At 37.6% G+C, this 21,396-nt stretch overlaps 1 protein-coding gene across 3 annotated transcripts in view; it reads right to left on the bottom strand.

The window, feature by feature from the left end:
• The window catches only part of CERS6 (ceramide synthase 6), a 339,296-nt gene that overhangs the window by 132,862 nt on the left and 185,038 nt on the right, over positions 1-21,396 (bottom strand). For all 3 annotated transcript variants that reach the window (XM_070476098.1, XM_070476100.1, XM_070476099.1), the window contains exon 4: positions 5,920-5,977. In XM_070476098.1, the coding sequence (XP_070332199.1) occupies positions 5,920-5,977 (58 nt within the window). The remainder of the gene's footprint in view (positions 1-5,919; positions 5,978-21,396) is intronic.

The raw sequence follows: 21,396 nt of genomic DNA on the forward strand, positions 1-21,396 counted from the left end.
TAAGACAGCATAAGTGTGTACTGACATAAACTTACTTTATATGTATTTTAAAACTTTCAATTGCCTTATTTCTCAATACAAACAATATGGGTACTTCAATCATTCATATACATATAAGTATATATATGTATATATGTATATATGTATACATATATATATATACACACTGAAAATCTACAATGACTTGGCAAATCCAGGGAAATAAGTATATTTTCCCCACAGGATTAAGCCAGTTTGGGTTGGAAAGGTTAACAACATCTAATAAAATTGAAATATTCAGCCTGAATGTATATAAATATGGCAGAGAAAACTCAAACTATTCTTATTAGAGACTGACACTTCATAACTTCATTTAGAAAATGAGGTATTTACTAACAATAAGAAAACAGAAAGAGAACTTAAGGAAACAATACCATTCACCATTGCAACAAAAAGAATAAAATACTTAGGAGTATACCTACCTAAAGAAACAAAAGACCTATACATAGAAAACTATAAAACACTGATGAAAGAAATCAAAGAGGACACAAACAGATGGAGAAATATACCGTGTTCATGGATTGGAAGAATCAATATTGTCAAAATGGCTATACTACCCAAAGCAATCTATAGATTCAATGCAATCCCTATCAAGCTACCAACGGTATTTTTCACAGAACTAGAACAAATAATTTCACAATTAGTATGGAAATACAAAAAACCTCAAATAGCCAAAGTAATCTTGAGAAAGAAGAATGGAACTGGAGGAATCAACCTGCCTGACTTCAGACTATACTACAAAGCCACAGTCATCAAGACAGTATGGTACTGGCACAAAGACAGAAATACAGATCAATGGAACAGAATAGAAAGTCCAGAGATAAATTCACGAACCTATGGACACCTTATCTTCGACAAAGGAGGCAAGAATATACAATGGAAAAAAGACAACCTCTTTAACAAGTGGTTCTGGGAAAACTGGTCAACCACTTGTAAAAGAATGAAACTAAAACACTTTCTAACACCATACACAAACATAAACTCAAAATGGATTAAAGATCTAAATGTAAGACCAGAAACTATAAAACTACTAGAGAAGAACATAGGCAAAACACTCTCCGACATAAATCACAGCAGGATCCTCTATGACCCATATCCCAGAATATTGGAAATAAAAGCAAAAGTAAACAAATGGGACCTAATGAAATTTAAAAGCTTTTGCACAACAAAGGAAACTATAAGCAAGGTGAAAAGACAGCCCTCAGATTGGGAGAAAATAATAGCAAACGAAGCAACAGACAAAGGATTAATCTCAAAAATATACAAGCAACTCCTCCAGCTCAATTCCAGAAACATAAATGACCCAATCAAAAAATGGGTCAAAGTACTAAACAGACATTTCTCCAAAGAAGACATACAGATGGCTAACAACCACATGAAAAGATGCTCAACATCACTCATTATCAGAGAAATGCAAATCAAAACCACAATGAGGTACCATTACACACCAGTCAGGATGGCTGCTATCCAAAAATCCACAAGCAATAAATGCTGGAGAGGGTGTGGAGAAAAGGGAACCCTCTTACACTGTTGGTGGGAATGGAGAACAGTGTGGAGATTTCTTAAAAAACTGGAAATAGAACTGCCATATGACCCAGAAATCCCACTTCTGGGCATAGACACTGAGGAAACCAGATCTGAAAGAGACACATGCACCCCAATGTTCATTGCAGCACTGTTTATAATAGCCAGGACATGGAAGCAACCTAGATGCCCATCAGCAGATGAATGGATAAGGAAGCTGTGGTACATATACACCATGGAATATTACTCAGCCATTAAAAAGAATTCATTTGAATCAGTTCTAATGAGATGGATAAAACTGGAGCCCATTATACAGAGTGAAGTAAGCCAGGAGATAAAGACCAATACAGTATACTAACACATATATATGGAATTTAGAAAGATGGTAATGATAACCCTATATGCAAAACAGAAAAAGAGACTCAGATGTACAGAACAGACTTTTGGACTCTGTGGGAGAAGTCGAGGGTGGGATGTTTCAAGAGAACAGCATCAAAACATGTATATTATCAAGGGTGAAACAGATCACCAGCCCAGGTTGGATGCATGAGACAAGTGCTCGGGGCTGGTGCACTGGGAAGACCCAGAGGGATCGGGTGGAGAGGGAGGTGGGAAGGGGGATCGGGATGGGGAATACATGTAAATCCATGGCTGATTCATGCCAATGTATGGCAAAAACCACTACAATATTGTAAAGTAATTAGCTTCCAACTAATAAAAATAAATGGAAAAAAAATAAATACAGGCAATCTTGAAATAAAAAAAAAGAAAATGAGGTATTTAGATGTTAGGTACGTTAAAACTTTTACATCTAAAATTCTACGGTTTTCAAAATTTATTAATTGATTTGTTTTTTTACTTTTTAAGATTCTCTATCACGGGTGCATGGTATTTTTTAATTAATTAATTTTATTTTTGTCTATACTGAGTCTTCATTGCTGCTCAGACTTCTCTCTAGTTGCAGAGAATGGGAACTACTCTCTAGTTGCGGTGCACAAGCTTTTCACTGCGGTGGCTTCTCTTGCTGTGGAGCAAGGGCTCTAGGTGCTGGGCTTGAGTCGTTGTGGCACATGGGCTCAGGAGCTGTGGCTCCCTGGTTCTGGAGCACAGGCTCAACACCTGTGGCACACGGGCTTAGCTGTTCCAAGGCACGTGGGATCTTCTGGGATCAGGGATTGAACCCATGTCTCCTGCATTGGCAGGTGGATTCTTATCCACTGTACCACCAGGAAGTCCCAGCTGTGTGGTGTTTTGAATTTGGTAAGTATCTCTTTAATGGGTCATAGAATTTTAGGGTAGAAAGGTTATTTAAGGCTACTTAATACTTAATACACCTTAGGGCTTCCCTGCTGGCTCAGAGGGTAAAGTGTCTGCCTATAATGCAGGAGACCTGGGTTGGAGACCTGGGTTCGATCCCTGGGACAGGAAGATCCCCTGGAGAAGGAAATGACAACCCACTCCAGTACACTTGCCTGGAAAATCCCATGGACGGAGAAGCCTGGTAGGCTACAGTCCATGGTGTCGCAAAGAATCAGACACGACTGAGCAACTTCACTTTCAATACACCCTAGAAGATGAGTCATATCAGATTCATTCGCCCTAAAAGCAGAAAAAAGTTGTACAGTGCAAGTTGCCCAGGTATTTTTCTAACAGCCCATGTAATAATCCATGTTTTGGATGCTGGGAATAAGAAGCAGCTGTGGCCTTTCACCTTTTAAAATTGGTCCACTACCCTGGCATTTTATTTTAAAATATTTAGGGTATTGTGAAAATTAGAAATACCTTGTTTTGATTTTTTCTGATGCTGACTTCATAACAATTTTTTTTCCTTATTGGTTAGATGGGCAAATATATAGTCCATTCCAACAAGCTAACAGAAATATATTTAAAGTTCTACAAACAGAAACAACTACATTAGGTTAAGTTTCCTAACTTAACCAAAGAAGGAAGTCATCTGAAAGTCATGCTGAGGTTAAGGCAGGCTGATAAAGTGGGGGAAAGTACTAGAATAAGAGATAGCAGTGTGTGTTTCACTTCAGATTCAGCCCTTTCATAAACTCACTGTGTGACCTGTAGAATGCCACCTACCCTTTCTGGATTTCTGCTTCCTCAGCTGTGAAATGAAAGAGTTGGACAAGATAGCTTATGATGTCCTTTGCAGTTAGCTCAGTCATATGGATTCTATGTACACTTTTCTATCTTGCATTATGACTAAACACTAAACCATACAGCTCATCCCAAACTGAGTGCTTCTTAGTATCAAAGGAAGAAACCCCCAATACAAATTAATCCAACAAGAACAACATCTAGCTCTCTTTCCATTTTTAAGCATTTATTACATATAGAAACAGCTGAAACGGTTACAGTTTAAGGAACAACAATTTTCAAGCAAACATGCTATTGAGAAAGTCTCTTATTGCCTTCTACAGAGCTACTGAGAACTAGGGAATGAAAACTACTATCGTTCCATTTGGTTCCATTCGGTCTGTGTAGGGACAGAATGAAGCAGAGCTGTGTCAAAGTGTTTCCTGTTCTGATGACAGATGGCCAGGCTTGCTGAATGAGAGTTTTTATTTATTTATTTATTTATTTTTTATTAGTTGGAGGCTAATTACTTTACATCATTACAGTAGTTTTTATCATACATTGAAATGAATTAGCCATGGATTTACATGTATTCCCCATCCCGGTCCCCCCTCCCACCTCCCTCTCCACCCCATCCCTCTGGGTCTTCCCAGTGCACCAGGCCCGAGCACTTGTCTCATGCACCCAACCTGGGCTGGTGATCTGTTTCACCCTAGATAATATACATGTTTCAATGCTGTTCTCTTGAAACATCCCACCCTCGCCTTCTCCCAGAGTCCACAAGTCTGTTCTATACATCTGAGTCTCTTTTTCTGTTTTGCATGAATGAGAGTTTTTAAAAGAGACCACATCCTGCAGATCTAGGGAAAAGGGCAAAAAAGTGCTCCTGGCTCTCACCATCTCTCCTTGCTCACCATCATCGACAGAACCTGACATGAATTTCAAACCGTGACCTCAGTTAGCAACTCAATATTCCCATGAAGCCCAGCTCTCCCAAGTCAGCTGAAATTCCATCCAAAGTTATTTCCTCTTCCGAGGTAGTAAAGTTGGAAGTATAAAAGCTCTATAGCCATTTTTTCTCTCTATAGCCAATTCTTTTCATTTCCCCCCCAGATAAGTAAACTTAAAAACTGGAACAGTGGGGTTCCAAAATAAGCACTTTCCATGACATTTATTTACCCCAGTTGAGAATGTCTTCATACTTAGTGTACAAAGTGAAGTTCATTCTTTTAAATCTATTCAAATGGCCGCTGGGCCATGTAGTCTTATTAAGTGAAAAATAAGTGCAATTTGCTAAAGGATAAAAGAAGAAGCAAAAAGAATATTTCCTCTAGGAGACTATGATACTGGGAAACAACCATTATTTATAATAGAATTTGCCACAGGCTGACAATATCTTACAACTCAGACTCGAAAAATAAAAATGTAATTTTCATACAAATATTTACATGAGAATTTACAAGTAAGGAATGTCACTTGGCACAATGCCCCACTTTGAAAATAAAAATGTGCTAAATAAAGATAACACTGATACCACTTTAAAGGATAACACCATAAAATATTTTTAAAAGTAAGTTTCCATCTTCTGCCAACTCACTATTGTATGACTGTGAGACTTGAAGTTAAGCAGCCTAACTGGTTACTGCTATTATATGTCTTCATGAGACAAAGTTAAGCAGCCTAACTTGTTAGTGCTATTAAGCAATGAAATAATGAAGAAAAAGACTATGACAGCCTCAAAGAATTGTTTTCATAGGTAACGGTGCCTTGGTTTCTGAAGAAGAGCAAAGCACAGTCTAGGGAAGGAATGGAATTTTCCACTGGCACTTGGTGTCACCTTGTTGGTAGCTTTGCAAGACACTAAATTCTGATTTCTACTGGCAAAGGCTATGGTAATAACACACAATGCCACAACTGACCTTTTTCAGTTGTATGATGTGGTAACTCTAACTTCTTTTTGAGCCTCAGATGAATTTCATAAGTTCCTAAAGCCTATGGGTAGCAGATAACCGACTAGAGTGGTCCGAGAACTTAGCAATACCTATCCCTGGAAAAACAAATTATTTTCAAAACTATTTTCTACATATGCCTAAAAGTTATTTACTATAAAGAATAAATCACCAATATTTTTATAAACCAAAGAAAACGCACAAATAACTCATAGAAAGTCTGTTATGACTGTTTAAAATACTACTTCTGTCACAACATAAAACATGAGATATAGACTTACAGTTACATGAGAATTCTATAAAATAATTTGACAGATCCTACCTTTTTCAGGAACCGGATTCCATAGGTAAATATATAAAGGCCATATGAAAATTTCCACCTGTGGAAAGTTTAAAAAGCATTCTGTGATACTCAGTTTAAATATTTCATAGCACATTCTGAAATATGAGTGAAAAAATTCCATTAAATGACCCCCACACACACACACACACCTTTGCCCCAACTAAACATAATTAGTGACTTCAATGCAGGCTAAACATGTACACTTACCATGAGTGGCATACAGTAAATATTTTAAATATTAATAATTATATTTGTAACAATTTTTCTTTCATTCAGTTATTATGTTTGCCCATTCACTCATCTTTTCTTCTTCCACAATGTGAATTTCTCTAGTTCATGGCTCATGAATGGACAGGTTTGAACAATATGAAGGTATATAAGATAGTTTTGAATTCTTTGCCTGATTTAGAGATTAAGTAAATGACTTAACTGATGTTCATTTTTTTTTTAACTTTAGTATTTTTAAAGTAGGTAACATTTTTTCCCTTCATCTTTCAACAAATTTTTATTGGCATCTTTCTGGATCTCACTAAAGGAACCTATCTGGAATCCAAACCATCCATCTGATGTACAACTGTTAGCAACAACCTTATACTATCCCAAACTCTGTCAAGCTGTTAGATGGTCACTTTTTTAATGAGGAAAATCTTTAAGTTCTCTTTCAATGTTAAATGAATTGAATGTTTACCTCTTTTAAAGACTTTACATAAATACTAAGACTTTATGTAACATATATAGTTATATATATAACATATATAGTGTGTGTGTGCATATATATAATATATGGTTACTGCAAAAAACCTCTTAACCTGGTACTCAATTACCACTTTCATTTTATTTTTCTGAGTGTAAATAGTTGTGCCTTTAAAAACTGGTTGATCAGATCTGAAAGAGACACGTGTACCCTAATGTCCATCACAGCACTGTTTATCATAGCCAGGACATGGAAGCAACCTAGATGCCCATCAGCAGACGAATGGATAAGAAAGCTGTGGTACATATACACAATGGAATATTGCTCAGCCATTAAAAAGGATAAATTTGAATAAGTTCTAATGAGATGGATAAAACTGGAGCCCATTATACAGAGTGAAGTAAGCCAGAAAGATAAACACCAATACAGTATACTAATGCATATATAGGGAATTTAGAAAGATGGTAACGATAACCCTATATGCAAGACAGAAAAAGAGACACAGATATATAGAACAGACTTTTGGACTCTATGGGAGAAGGCGAGGGTGGGATGATCTGAGAGAACAGCATCGAAACATGTAGATTATCAAGTATGAAACAGATCGCCAGTCCAGGTTGGGCACATGAGACAAGTGCTCAGGGCTGGTGCACTGGGATGACCCAGAGGGATGTGATGCGAAGGGAGGCGGGAGCGGGGGTTCAGGATGGGGAACACATGTAAATCCATGGCCGATTCATGTCAATGTATGGCAAAAACCACTACAATATTGTAAAGTAATTAGCCTTAAACTAATAAAAATAATTGGGAAAAAAAATAAAATAAAATAAAAACTGGTTGATGTCACAAAACAGAATTCCTGCAATCATGCTGCTCATGGTATCTTGGATTACAAGTTGTAAATGAACACAAAGGAGAAAGTGATTAGTCAACTTTGCCATGAGGTAATTTACTTTCTGTGTTTGCAAGCCATGTAAAAATTTCAAATAAGAATTTTTTTTTTTGCTCTTTGAGTCTGATTTATTTTTAGTTGAAGTATAGTTGACTTACAATGTCATGTTAATTTCAGATGTACAGCACAGTGATACATTAGTTATACATTATATATACACATTGTTTTTGTTGTTTACTAGCTAAATCATGTTTGACTCTTTTGCGACTGCCAAGGACTATAGACCATAATTATATATATGGTCTACAGTATAGTACATATATGGTCAACAGTATGGTCTATATATATATATTCTTTTTCAGATTAATTTCCCTTACAGGTTATTAAAACATATTGAGTAGAGTTCCCTGTGCTATGCAGTAGGTCCTTGTTGTTTATCTATCTTATTTATAGTAGTGTGTATATGTTAATTCCATTCTAATTTATCCCTTTCCCCTTCCCTTCTGATAAACCATAACAAGTAAGATTTTTTTGTAAAGGTTATTTGAGGAGATGATTCAGGTTACAAAGCTCTTTTGAGGTAAGAAGAAAAGAACAATAGTAGGGAGCTCAGAGAGCTAAGTAAGACTCAGTGGTAGACACAAATGTCCCTGAATTTCATTCCTGGACTGACCGACTCTTCAAACATCCTGGAATTCTAGTGGAGAGTTCTGACAAACCTTTAGAGAAGAGCTTTAAACTTTGGGATTGAAAATCATCAACTAATAATCCACAAAACCTGAATTCAGACAGGAACAAAAAGCAATGATTCTAAAACTTCTTACAAAAGCCCTCTTCTAAGTAAAGTCAGTTTACTTACTGCAGTGTCAAAGTCAAGGCCTTAATTTTAACCCCATCTCCATTATCAATTTTTTTGGTGGCTGTGGGTGAGAGTATCTGTGTGTTTCCTTCTGTTAGGATGCATAAATTCTAAATCAGAAGTGAAGATCAGATACGGCTCTAAGGGTGTGTAACGCATGCAGTTATACAGAGTATGATGCTAGGTTTAATGTTTTGCTGTTACTATCTTGAAATTCTTTATAATTGTTGAACAAGGAGCACCATATTTTATTGTTCATTGGTCCCTAGTATTATATAGCTGATTCTGGTCAAGATTCATAGATTCTCTTAACTTTGAGCAAACCTATTGATATCTCTTGACCTCAAGTCCATCTCTATAATGGGAGAGTGGTTTATATTATACTGTTTTTGATATTTACACTGTTTTGATATACTGATGTCCTAAGGATTTGATGGAAAAAGTAATTTCCACTTCTCTCTAGTTCCTCTGACTCATGATTGTATTAAACCAGCCTAATTCATGCATTTGAAAGTTACTTTTTGGTCCCTGAAGATAAATGAATTCACAACTCCTAGACTAAATGATTTATAACAGCTGTTTCAGCTCTAGAACACTTGCTGTTCAGTCATCAAGTCAAGCCCAACTCTTTGTGACCCAATGGACTGCAGCATGCCAGGCTTTCCTGTCCCTCACCATCTCCTGGAGTTGCCCAAGTTCATGCCCATTGCATCGGTGATGTCATTCTACCATCTCATCCTCTGTTGCCCTCTTCTTTGCCCTCTTCGCCTCCCCTTCACTGCCTTGTCATGTCAAAGGGACTTGCATAACTCAATGAAGCTATGAGTCATGCCATGCAGGGGCACCCAAGATGGATGAATCATAGTGGAGAGTTCTGACAAAACATGATCCACTGGAGGAAGGAACAGCAAATCCCCAGTAAACTTGCCGTGAGAACCCCATGAACTGTATAAGATACTTAGATTAGGCAGTTTTTATGGATAACAAAAAAAGTTTATGAAAGTCATTGGAGCCCCTATAATCACTCATGTAACTACATTTTCTTTCATAAAATGACCCAGTTTTCATAAGACGTAGGTTGTATTATAGGAACATGAATGCCTCCATTATTTGAATAACAATTTGTGATATCTATAAGGCAGAATTTATTTTCACCAAATATCTACAGAAGTAATATTTTCAAGGATTTTTCCACATTCAGGAAGTCCTTTGTTTTATTTTTATAGTTTCATGTAAGTTACAGTTTTAAATGGTGCCTAGCTACCAGCCATTGACACAACCCCTCTCAACCTCCCACTAAAATATCTATTAAAAAGAAAGGTAAATAAAGGTGTATGCAACCACAAAAAGGAAAACATGACCTTGTGCCTATTGCAGGAATCAAAGAATTTACAGAAGAAAAAAAAAGAATAAGAATAAAATAGAAATAAAAATGTAATTAGAGGCAACAAGAAACAAGCTATTGGTCTTAACGGAAGTAGGAAAATCTGAGTATATCTTCCTGTCTCCACTTTTTGCATCTTGTACAGAAATGCAAAAATCTGCATCAATCAGAAACCTAGACAGCCCTCTGTCATGAATTAAACTTTTAAGGCAGGAGGAGAATACCCCCACTCTTGTCAATTCATGACTGTTCAAAAGATGAGTAAGAAAAAGGAAGTACTTAGCACCCCAGGAGTTCCAATTACAGAGAAGGTGACTTAGGGGCAAAATGATTCATGATGGTGTTACGTTCTGGAGGCTGGAGTTCTTACAACCCATATAACTGACAGAGAACAAGATATAGAGATAGCTGCTCTATGTGAAATTCTTCTGGTCCACTGAAAGTAGACCAAGGCCTATAGTCATCAACCTGCTACAAGGTCAGAGATCTAAAAGAGGACTTTTACTAGCAAAAAAGAGAACAGAGAGTGGGTTAAAAGTCAATCTATACATCTCTGTGAGCAGGTCTAAATGGGTATTTCCAAATTCAGGAATGAAAAAAATCTAAATGTCAATACAGATCTACTAAGAAGTATTGCATAAATATGGAAAGAAAAGAGCATGCTAAGGATCCAAAGAAAGAACCATCTCCTAAAGTTAACTCCCTGGAGGAATCAGATGTCATTTTTAGAAAAGCATTTGGTTAGATATTGTTAGATATGTCTCCTAAAATCAGAAAAAGAAAGCCACAAATTAGTAAAAGACTACTGGATAAGATAAAAAGAGATTATAAGTGAAACAAAAAAGCAATATAAGGATTCTAAAAATGAAGTGAAGGAATATTATCCACATGAGGGGGAGGGGAAGAAAAAATGTACACATGTCCTGCTAAAAATCAATGATGTAGAAGATAAACTACCTCCATTAGGGCTGGAGAAAAGAACCAATAGGTGAAAGAACACCTAAGATCCAGAGAATCAGAAAAATCAAGTCTAATTATAGCTGCTTCTGAGAAAACTCAAGTGAAGGCTTTAAACAGAAGGAATAACCAAAGATACAACTGAAAAAAAAAATTGACTGAAAAGAATAAGGTCAAAATTGTATTCTGAACAATATCAATTCAAAGCCACATCCTGACAAATTTTGAATCCTTGGGTTAAAAAAAAAAAATCCTTCAATAGCCATGCACAAAAACAAAAAAGTCAACATACAAATCAATTGAAAATATGTCACCATCAAAGGAAGAAATATCCAGTGGTCTTAACTTCTCCTCTGCATCACTAAATTTATAGAAAAGAGAGAACACTCCATCAAAGAAAGCTACTGCCAACCAAATTGCTTTCATTTGTTAAAAAGAAAATTATGTAAAACATCCTCAGATAATCAAAAGCCCTGAAAATACATTACTCTTTAACCATTACTAAACAAATTACGTTGGTCAATCCCAACCCACGGAAATACAAACAAAAGTTAAGAATTCAAAAAGATTGATTTTAGAATAAAAGGAATATTGTTAACAACATAAATAATTGCTGTAAATTTCATGGGGCAATTTGGGCAAATAATGTCCAATTAAACACTACTGTTCTTAAGGGGCAATTTAGTACAAAATATTTAAAAACAATAATCAAAGGATGAATTCTCAGATTATACTACTGGAAGGAGGGACTGGAGAAGGGAAGCATTAAATTTATTCTTTTACAGAGAAATTTTAAGACACTGTGGTCATGAGAAATATAGTTGGATTCATGTCAATGTATGGCAAAATCAATACAATATTGTAAAGTAATTAGCCTCCAATTAAAATAAATACATTTATATTATTAAAAAAAGAATGTTTCTTTAAAAACTTAGAGGATCTCTGGTTGAAGATGGCAATGTGGGTGCATGAATTTACCTATGTGCCTTTATGAATGCAGCACTAAACAGGCAGAAGAGGGATTTTGTTAAGGAAAGAATAAACTCAAAAGGACACAGACAACAGGGTTGAGGATAACCACCCCACAGTGGAGCCTGTTGTCAGAACCAGGGGCTGGCTGGATCCTAAGCTGTGGTTGGAGGATGCTCAGAATCACCAGAGAATCCCAGAAAGATTCCAGATGAGAAAGCAACTCTGCAAGGGAGGAACCTCTATTGGACAGAGAGGCGTCAGGACTAGCTTGCCCAAGTCCAGACTGTTGCTAAGTGGCAAAACCAGGACACAAACCTAGTGCAACACTGACTCGAAAGCCTCCTCTCAAATTCCACAGAATTAGCATGCATTTCTCTGCCTAGATGTGTTCCACACTACATTTGTTTGGACATGGAAACCTTTTGTAGCCATCAGACCTGAAAATGAGAATGAAAAATGTGGCCAGTAAAAACTACCACCCACAGAACCTGTTTTATTGTCCTTATACAATAAGGATGAAAGGTTCTTTGTCAAAATAAGACTCATAAAACGTGCCATAAAAGCAGAGAATCAGAGTGTTGAGGTCTTGTGTTTTACTGCCAGGTGTCACTCACGTGGCACCGGGGTTGATAGAGGAGGCAGATGCAGGGAGAGACATCCAGAAGCAGCTCCCTGAGCTCAACTCGGCACACCATCCTCAAGGAAGGAGAACAACCCATGGGGCCAATTTTTTCACATTTCTGGAGTACCTGCTCTGGGTTAACAGCTGTTCTGAGCCCTTTACAAGCAGAAAGTCATTCAGTGAAAACTATTCCACACAACAAAGTAGGTACTATTAACATCATCCCTAATTTTCCTTCCAATGAGGAAACAAGCCCAGAGAGGTTCACTGACTTGCCAAAGGTCACACAGCTAGTAAGGGAGAACACAGGACTGCGAACCAGGCAGCATGATTTCCACATCCCAGCTCTTGACTGTTAGGCTCTGCTGCCTCTTCTTGATGCTATACACCTGAAAACTGAAGACAATGTATTCAGCTGAAATGGTATTTCCTACCAAGGGGCCATTCATAGACACCACATGATGAGAACAGTCTCTGTCCTGATGAACAGAAACTGGCTGCTTGCAAAACTGGAAGTAGGGAAGGCTGCACTGGGGATTCTTCTCAATACCAGGACACTTAAATATTACTAAGCTTGTTCCCTAAAGTCACTGGTAATATCCCAGGACCCTTCTCTGTCTTAGCCACTCATCTTGTCCATGTACTGCAACACTATCTCTCCTTTGAGATTTATGTCAAATGCTAGCTATTCCACGAAGCCACCTTTTCTGAGCACTGCAACAATGAAAGCATTATAATTCTCTGATGGTGTGTGTCTTACCTCCTTATCTATCGTTGATTACAGCCACAAACCTCTGACTTGCTTGTGAGCACCAAGTAGGTATGACTGAATATTATTTATCTTTGTGTTTCTGAGAGCAGAGTGTTTGGCAAGAAATAGTTCCTAAATTGACATCTGAATTTTTATTAATGGTATGAGCACTCCCTTTAACTTCTCTACTTACAGGTTTATTTTAATCAAAATAGTCTTTAATCAAATAATTTTATCAACTATTTCCAGAAACTGTGCAAAATATGAGTAAGAAAGGGGAAAGACATGCCAAATGCTTCTAATGCAGTTTTTTTACATGACCAATATAGAAGAAATTTGGAATCAAAGAAAGTCAACTCTGGAAGAGTCTAAATAATAATTAAAAAATGCTGTTACTGAATGCAAAACTAGGATGCCTTATTAGAACACATATTAGCATGTAGTTCCTTTGATTCTGATAGAATTTATCAATTTGAGACATTTCACATTTTCACTGTTTCACCATTTAAGGTTAAAAAAAAACACTGCTTACCAAATATATGAATAAAGTGAAGTAGGGCTTACATCTTTTTTTCATGAAATTTAATATAAATTTCATATTAAACTTCATATATCTTGCAAATTATTACAAATGAAGTGAAACTACTATTGTTTGATTGCTAAGTCATGTCTGCCTCTTTGTGATCCCAAGGACTGCAGCACGCCAGGCTCCTCTGTCCTCCACTATCGCTCAGAATTTGCTCAAATTCATGTCCATTGAGTTGGTGGTGCTATCTAACAATCTCATCCTCTGCTACTCACTTCTTCTTTTGCTTTCAATCCTTCCAAGCATTAGGGTCTTTTCCAATAAGTCAGTTCTTCGCATCGGGTGACCAAAGTAACAGAGCTTCAGCTTCAGTATCAGTCCTTCTAATGAATACTCAGGATTGATTTCCTTCAGGATTAGCTGGTTTGATCTGCTTGCAGTCCAAGGGACTTTCAAGAGTCTTCTCCAGCACCACAATTCCAACGCATCAGTTCTTCAGCACTCAGCCTTCCTTATGGACCAACTCTCATGTCCATACATGACTACTGGAAAAACCATAGCTGTGACTGTATGGACCTTCGCCAGCACAGTGATGTCTCTGCTTTTAAATATGCTGTTTAGGTTTGTCATTGGTTTTCTTTCCAAGGAGCAAGTGTCTTATTAATTTCATGGCTGCAGTCACTATCCTCAGTGATTTTGGAGCCCAAGAAAAAATCTATCACTGCTTCTACTTCTTCATAGTGAAACTATGGAGTTCGATAAATGAAAAAATATTCTGAAATTAATTAGTAAAGACCTTGTACACCAATACAGTTGTCTATTGGTATCCATAGGGAATTGATACCAAATAACAGTGTCAAATATTAAAATCCAAGGACGCTAAAGCCCCTTATATAAAATGGTACAGTGTTGGCCTACAAACTATACACACTGTACACTTTGAATCATTTTTAGAATACCTAATACAATATAAATGTTATGTAAATAGCTGCTGCTAAGTCACTTCAGTCGTGTCCGACTCTGTGCGACCCCATAGACGGCAGCCCACCAGGCTGCTAAATGAAGTGAAGTGAAGTCGCTCAGTCGTATTCGACTCTTTGATACCCCATGGACTGTAGCCCACCAGGCTTCTCTGTCCATGGGATTCTCCAGGCAAGAATACTGGAATGGGTTGCCATTTCCTTCTCCAACCACTAGGCTGCTAGTATGTGGCAAATTCAAATTTTGCATTTTGAAACTTTCTGGACTTATTTTTCCCAAATATTTTCAAACCCTGGTTGGTTGAAATTTGTGGAAATAGAACCCACAGACACAGAAAGCCAACTGTACTTTACATAAATCTATCCTTTCACCTCCCAAGGATCGAACCTGGGTCCCCCACATTGCAGGCAGATTCTTTATCATCTGAGCCACCGGGAAGCCCCACAGAGAAGGTTAAATTCCGGTTTTTTTTTTACTGAAAACCTCAAAGCTTATGACTTTCATAAGGTATGAACAAAGCTACAGTATAAACATGGTATACTCATATTTCATCATTTCTCCAGTCAAGTACATCAGGACTTTAAAACACCCTTCAAAAGGGTTTCTGTGTATCAGATACACTCACTTTCACAAAGTTTTGAAGTGAAGTTAACTGTGGCTTCAAACTTAATAGCCATCTTAATCATCATCTTTATGAAGTGAACAGTACTTCTATTTACTAGGCGTTCTTTGAGGATCAACTAAGTATTTTTATAAATTAGTAGTAGCTGCATTCCTTGAGCACTCACTTTATGCCTGGTACCATCATAGACTTTTCTATGTACTAACTTATTCTCATCTTATGAGAACCCTATGGGGTAGATGCTACTATCACTCTGATCCTACGGACATGGAGAAATAATTTAGGTTACTTGCTTAAAAGCACAGTTAGCAAGTAATGAATTTGGGGATTCAAACACAGGCAATTTGATTCCAGGGACCACACTCCTTTCTACTACATACTGCCTCTTTATTTTAACATAAAAGTTAAAATAGAAAGTTATATTTTTTATTGCAAAGTACATTACTCTATAACTTATTCTCCAAACATATTAAGCAAAATCAGTGGAATTACTCTTTGACAGCTACGGCCTCCACTTTCAAGCTCCTTTTCGATGCTAAGGCAGGAGGGCAAACAAAACTCTCTGTTGTCTTCTCTTCCTCTCTCCACAAATGTTAAGCATACACTCGAAGTGAGATGACTTGGCAAGAGCCCTGCTTAAGCGTCGGCGTCATGAATGTGTGATGCTTACCCTCGTAGGACAACAGCTTACTGAGGGCAAAGATTTGGTCTTACAGGTATTTGAGTGCAACACTGGTATATTTCTGTGTACATAAATCAAAGTTATCCATCTCCCAATTTTTATGTTTGAACACAAGCTTTTCTTTTTTATTATTTTTAATTAATTATTTATTGCAGGCTAATAGCTTTACAATATTGTAGTCTGTTTTGCCATACTTTGACACAAATCAGCCATGGGTGTACATGTGTCCCCCATCCTGAATCTCCCACCCACCTCCCTGCCCATCCCATCCCTCAGGGTTGTCGCAGTGCACCAGCCCTGAGCACCCTGTCTCATGCATCGAACCTGGACTGGAGATCTATTTCACATATGGTAAAATACACGTTTCAAGCAATTCTCTCAAATCATTCCACCCTTGCCCTCTCCCACAGAGTCCAAAAGTCTATTTTTTATATCTGTGTCTCTTTTGCTGTCTCGCATATAGGGTCATTGTTACCATCTTTCTAAATTCCATATATATGAGTTAATATACTGTATTGGTGTTTTTCTTTCTGATTTAACTCACTCTGTATAATAGGCTCCAGTTTCATCCACCTCATTAGAAATGATTCAAATGTATTCATTTTTAATAGCTGAGTATTTAATACACAATATTATTTATTACACAGTATTTAAAACACAATACACAATATTTCATTGTGTATATGTACCACAGCTTGCTTATCCATTCATTTGCCGATGGACATCTAGGTTGCTTTCATGTCCTAGCTATGGTAAACAGTGCTACAATGAACATCGGGGTACATGTGTCTTTTTCAATTCTGGTTTCCTCAATATGTATGCCCAGTAGTAGGATTGCTGGGTCATATGGCAGTTCTATTTCCAGTTTTTTAAGGAATCTCCACACTGTTCTCCATAGTAGCTGTACTAGTTTGTATTCCCACCAAGAGAGTAAGAGGGTTCCCTTTTCTCCACACCCTCTCTAGCATTTACTGTTTGTAGACTTTTTGATGGCAGCCATTCTGACTGGCGTGAGATGGTACCTCATTGTTGTTTTGATTTGCATTTCTCTGATAATGAGTGATGTTGAGCATCTTTTCATGTGAACACAAGCTTTTCTTAACAGCCTTGCCCTATCGAATAACCTTGTTTTTTCACCAGCAAAGGTAGTGATCCCAGGGGGTCCATCCACACCCACCCTTGTTCTATCAATGAAAACATCAGGTTCAGAGAAATGTGTAACTTCCCTATGTTCCCAGATAACTTGGTGAAAGAAAACAGGGCTCCTCATTTTTCACACCAGGTCTCCTTTGTCTACATCTTAAAGCCCTATAGCCTTCAGGTCTAGACTAGAAACAGATAATGACACCCTCAGTTCAGAAAATACTCAGTGGACACCTGATACACTGCCAGTCCTCTGAGGAGGCATGTAGTTTGCATTAGTGCACAGACATCAAATTTCACAAATTAAGCCAACATTAATTTTTTTTTTTTTTTTTACAGAGCCACAGATGCCAGACCTCTGATCATCTGGGTAGTTGATGGGTTGGCTGGATTTTTGGTTTGTAGAACAAAATTAGGTCCTTCAATTATATTTTGCATTCAGTAAGTCTAACAAAGCCATCAGACATCACTGAATCATTTTAATGATGCAGACACATATTTTTTCTTGTTCCACAGGTTTTTAGTCAAAATACCTCCCCTCAAAGATTAGACATGGGTTTGACCCCTGAGTTGGGAAGATCCCCTGGACTAGGAAATGGCAACTCACTCCAGTATTCTTGCCAGGAGAATTCCAGGGACAGAGTAGCCTGGCAGGCTACAATTCGTAGGGTGACAATGAGTCGGACATGACTGAAGTGACTTAGCATGCAAAGATTAGTTTTAGAATGCAGCATTTTGAAGTGAAGATAGATTTGAAGTCTTAGTTAAACAATTGATAGGTTTCATCTGAAGACATTTTTAAACAGAGATAACAATTTTTAAGTCTGTATTCTCCATTTCAAATTGTTACTGGGACACTAATTTTATTAATTGAAGACAACAGAGATGATCATTAGCTAAGAAGAAAGTAAATTGACTTTAGCTTGAAAAATTCCATAAATTTAAAGAATGAAACAAAGGTGAGATTAAAGATTCTTTTCTTGGAAACTCTAATATACAATCTAAATTCCCAAGATAGCCTTCAAACTTTAATCAGTTTAGGAATCCAAAGAAATAGTCTAGCAAGGAGAAAAGATATGACTCAGCCTGGTTCCAAATAGGAAAAGGAGTACGTCAAGGCTGTACATTGTCACCATGCTTATTTAACTTATATGCAGAGTACATCATGAGAAACGCTGGACTGGAAGAAGCACAAGCTAGAATCAAGATTGCTGAGAGAAATATCAATAACCTCAGATATGCAGATAACACCACCCTTACGGCAAAAAGTGAAGAGAAACTAACATGCCTCTTGATGAAAGTGAGAGGAGAGTGAAAAAGTTGGCTTAAAGCTTAACATTAAGAAAACTAAGATCATGGCATCTGGCCACATCACTTCATGGCAAATAGATGGGGAGACAGTGGAAACAGTGTCAGACTTTATTTTGGGGGGCTCCAAAATCACTGCAGATGGTGACTGCAGCCGTGAAATTAAAAGACGCTTACTCCTTGGAAGGAAAGTTATGACCAACCTAGACAGCATATTAAAAAGGAGAGACATTACATTGCCAACAAAGATCTGTCTAGTCAAGGCTATGGTTTTTCTAGTGGTCATATATGGATGTGAGTGTTGGACTGTGAAGAAAGCTGAGCACCGAAGAATTGATGCTTTTGAACTGTGGTGTTGGAGAAGACTCTTGAGAGTCCCTTGGACTGCAAGGAGATCCAACCAGTCCATCTTAAAGGAGATCAGTCCTGGGTGTTCACTGGAAGGACTGATTCTGAAGCTGAAACTCCAATACTTTGGCCACCTCATGCAAAGAGTTGACTCATTGGAAAAGACCTTGATGCTGGGAGGGCTTGGGGGCAGGAAGAGAAGGGGATGACAGAGGATGAGATGGCTGGATGGCATCACCAACTCAACGGACATGGGTTTGAGTAAACTCTGGGAGTTAGTGATGGACAGGGAGGCCTGGCGTGCTGCAACTCATGGGGTCTCAAAGAGTCAGACACGACTGAGCGACTGAAATGAACTGAACTGAACTGCACTGATGGACCAATTATGTAGACCTGAGTTTCTCCTCAAAGCAAACATCTCCTGAAATTATTTCTATGCCCATCAATAAGTAACCTGTTGACTCCAAGCAGTTTTCCTCATTTGTTGAAGGCTCAGCTGTTTCTCTGTTTGAGAAGCAGCAGACTTATCAATGCAGTCACTGAGGTTGGAGGTAAGTCAAACCTATTCACTTCATTCTCAGGGTAAGTGTGAACTTAATCTGAGCCAGCACTGTCTTCATTAAATCACTGATTCAAAAAACAGGTTAGGCACTTTGTGTAACATGCAAAATAATGTTATACATTTCATGAATATATATCCTCATATACATATATACACATATATGTAGCATAAAAATAAAGAAGGAAATATAAACACCAAATTGAGGATAGAGATTGACTCTGGAGGCTAGAGCAGAACATAGAAGGGGTCTATAGAGAGCTTCAGCTGCTTCTGTGATATTTTAATCCTTTAAAACAAGACTGGAGAGAGCTCAGAGGGTCTTTGTTATATTAGTCTCTGTATTTAAGAATACTTCATAAAAAAAATACTGTGAATAAGAATTATGTTCAGCAAAACATATTACAGTAAATGATTATGTCTTTTCCTTTTCTCACACCTAGAAACTATGAATGGCTTGTCCATTATATACCATCAGTCCAAGCAGCATTTTTTTTTTTGAGGCTATATTGGTTTTCTTTCTGATATAGTTCCTTATTTTCTTTTTTTTTTCATTTATTTTTATTAGTTGGAGGCTAATTACTTTACAACATTGCAGTGGTTTTTGTCATACATTGAAATGAATTAGCCATGGATTTACATGTATTCCCCATCCCGGTCCCCCCTCCCACCTCCCTCTCCACCCGATCCCTCTGGGTCTTCCCAGTGCACCAGGCCCGAGCACTTGTCTCATGCATCCAACCTGGGCTGGTGATCTGTTTCACCCTAGATAATATACATGTTTCCATGCTGTTCTCTTGAAACATCCCACCCTCGCCTTCTCCCACAGAGTTCACAAGTTTGTTCTATACATCTGAGTCTCTTTTTCTGTTTTTCATATAGGGTTATCGTTACCATCTTTCTAAATTCCATATATATGTGTTAGTATACTGTAATGGTCTTTATCTTTCTGGCTTACTTCACTCTGTATAATGGGCTCCAGTTTCATCCATCTCATTAGAACTGATTCAAATGAATTCTTTTTAATGGCTGAGTAATATTCCATGGTGTATATGTACCACAGCTTCCTCATCCATTCATCTGCTGATGGGCATCTAGGTTGCTTCCATGTCCTGGCTATTATAAACAGTGCTGCGATGAACATTGGGGTGCACGTGTCTCTTTCAGATCTGGTTTCCTCGGTGTGTATGCCCAGAAGTGGGATTTCTGGGTCATACGGCAGTTCTATTTCCAGCTTTTTAAAAAATCTCCACACTGTTTTCCATAGTGGCTGTATTAATTTGCGTTCCCACCAACAGTGTAAGAGGGTTCCCTTTTCTTCACACCCTCTCCAGCATTTATTGCTTGTAGACTTTTGGATAGCAGCCATCCTGACTGGCGTGTAATGGTACCTCATTGTGGTTTTGATTTGCATTTCTCTGATAATGAGTGATGTTGAGCATCTTTTCATGTGTTTTTTTTGCCATCTATATGTCTTCCTTGGAGAAATGTCTGTTTAGTTCTTTGGCCCATTTTTTGATTGGGTCATTTATTTTTCTGGAGTTGAGCTGGAGGAGTTGCTTGTATAGTTTTGAGATTAATCCTTTGTCTGTTGCTTCGTTCAAGCAGCATTTTCTAAGCATCATAACTAGTTTTACTTTTTTCCTGTCATTTATATTCATGCTTTGAGGGCTAAAATTACTATTGGAAGAGTTTCAGGTATTGTCTACATTTTATACTGACTTCTAAATCTACTATGATCCATGTCTTAGATTTAACTATTTTGATTTGGATACTGGGTTTTTTTTATGCTTTGTTTGTAAATTCTAACAGCAGTCATATTTTACTGATTCTCTCTTCAGTTCTCTACTGGGGTCCATTCTTTTCTTTCCAAGTTGATTTCTCTTGTCAAGTGCCCAGCAAGGTTGAACTCAGAATCTCTGGCCCTTGGCCCCTCCCATGAGTTTTTCCAACATCAGTCCCCAGCTCCTACAATCTAATCAAAAATACAACTGCCAAAAATCAACATCCACAAATGACATTCTGTTAGGTCACTGTGTCTATGAAACATTTCTCCTTACTCCTAGAATTCCCCTGAATACAGACTAAATATATAATCGTGAGCTTCAAGTCCATTCATTTATACTCAAGTTTAAAGGCCACAACTTGTGGAAATC

This window comes from Odocoileus virginianus, chromosome 13 (genome assembly GCF_023699985.2).
Source record: "Odocoileus virginianus isolate 20LAN1187 ecotype Illinois chromosome 13, Ovbor_1.2, whole genome shotgun sequence".
NCBI classification, from domain to species: domain Eukaryota; kingdom Metazoa; phylum Chordata; class Mammalia; order Artiodactyla; family Cervidae; genus Odocoileus; species Odocoileus virginianus.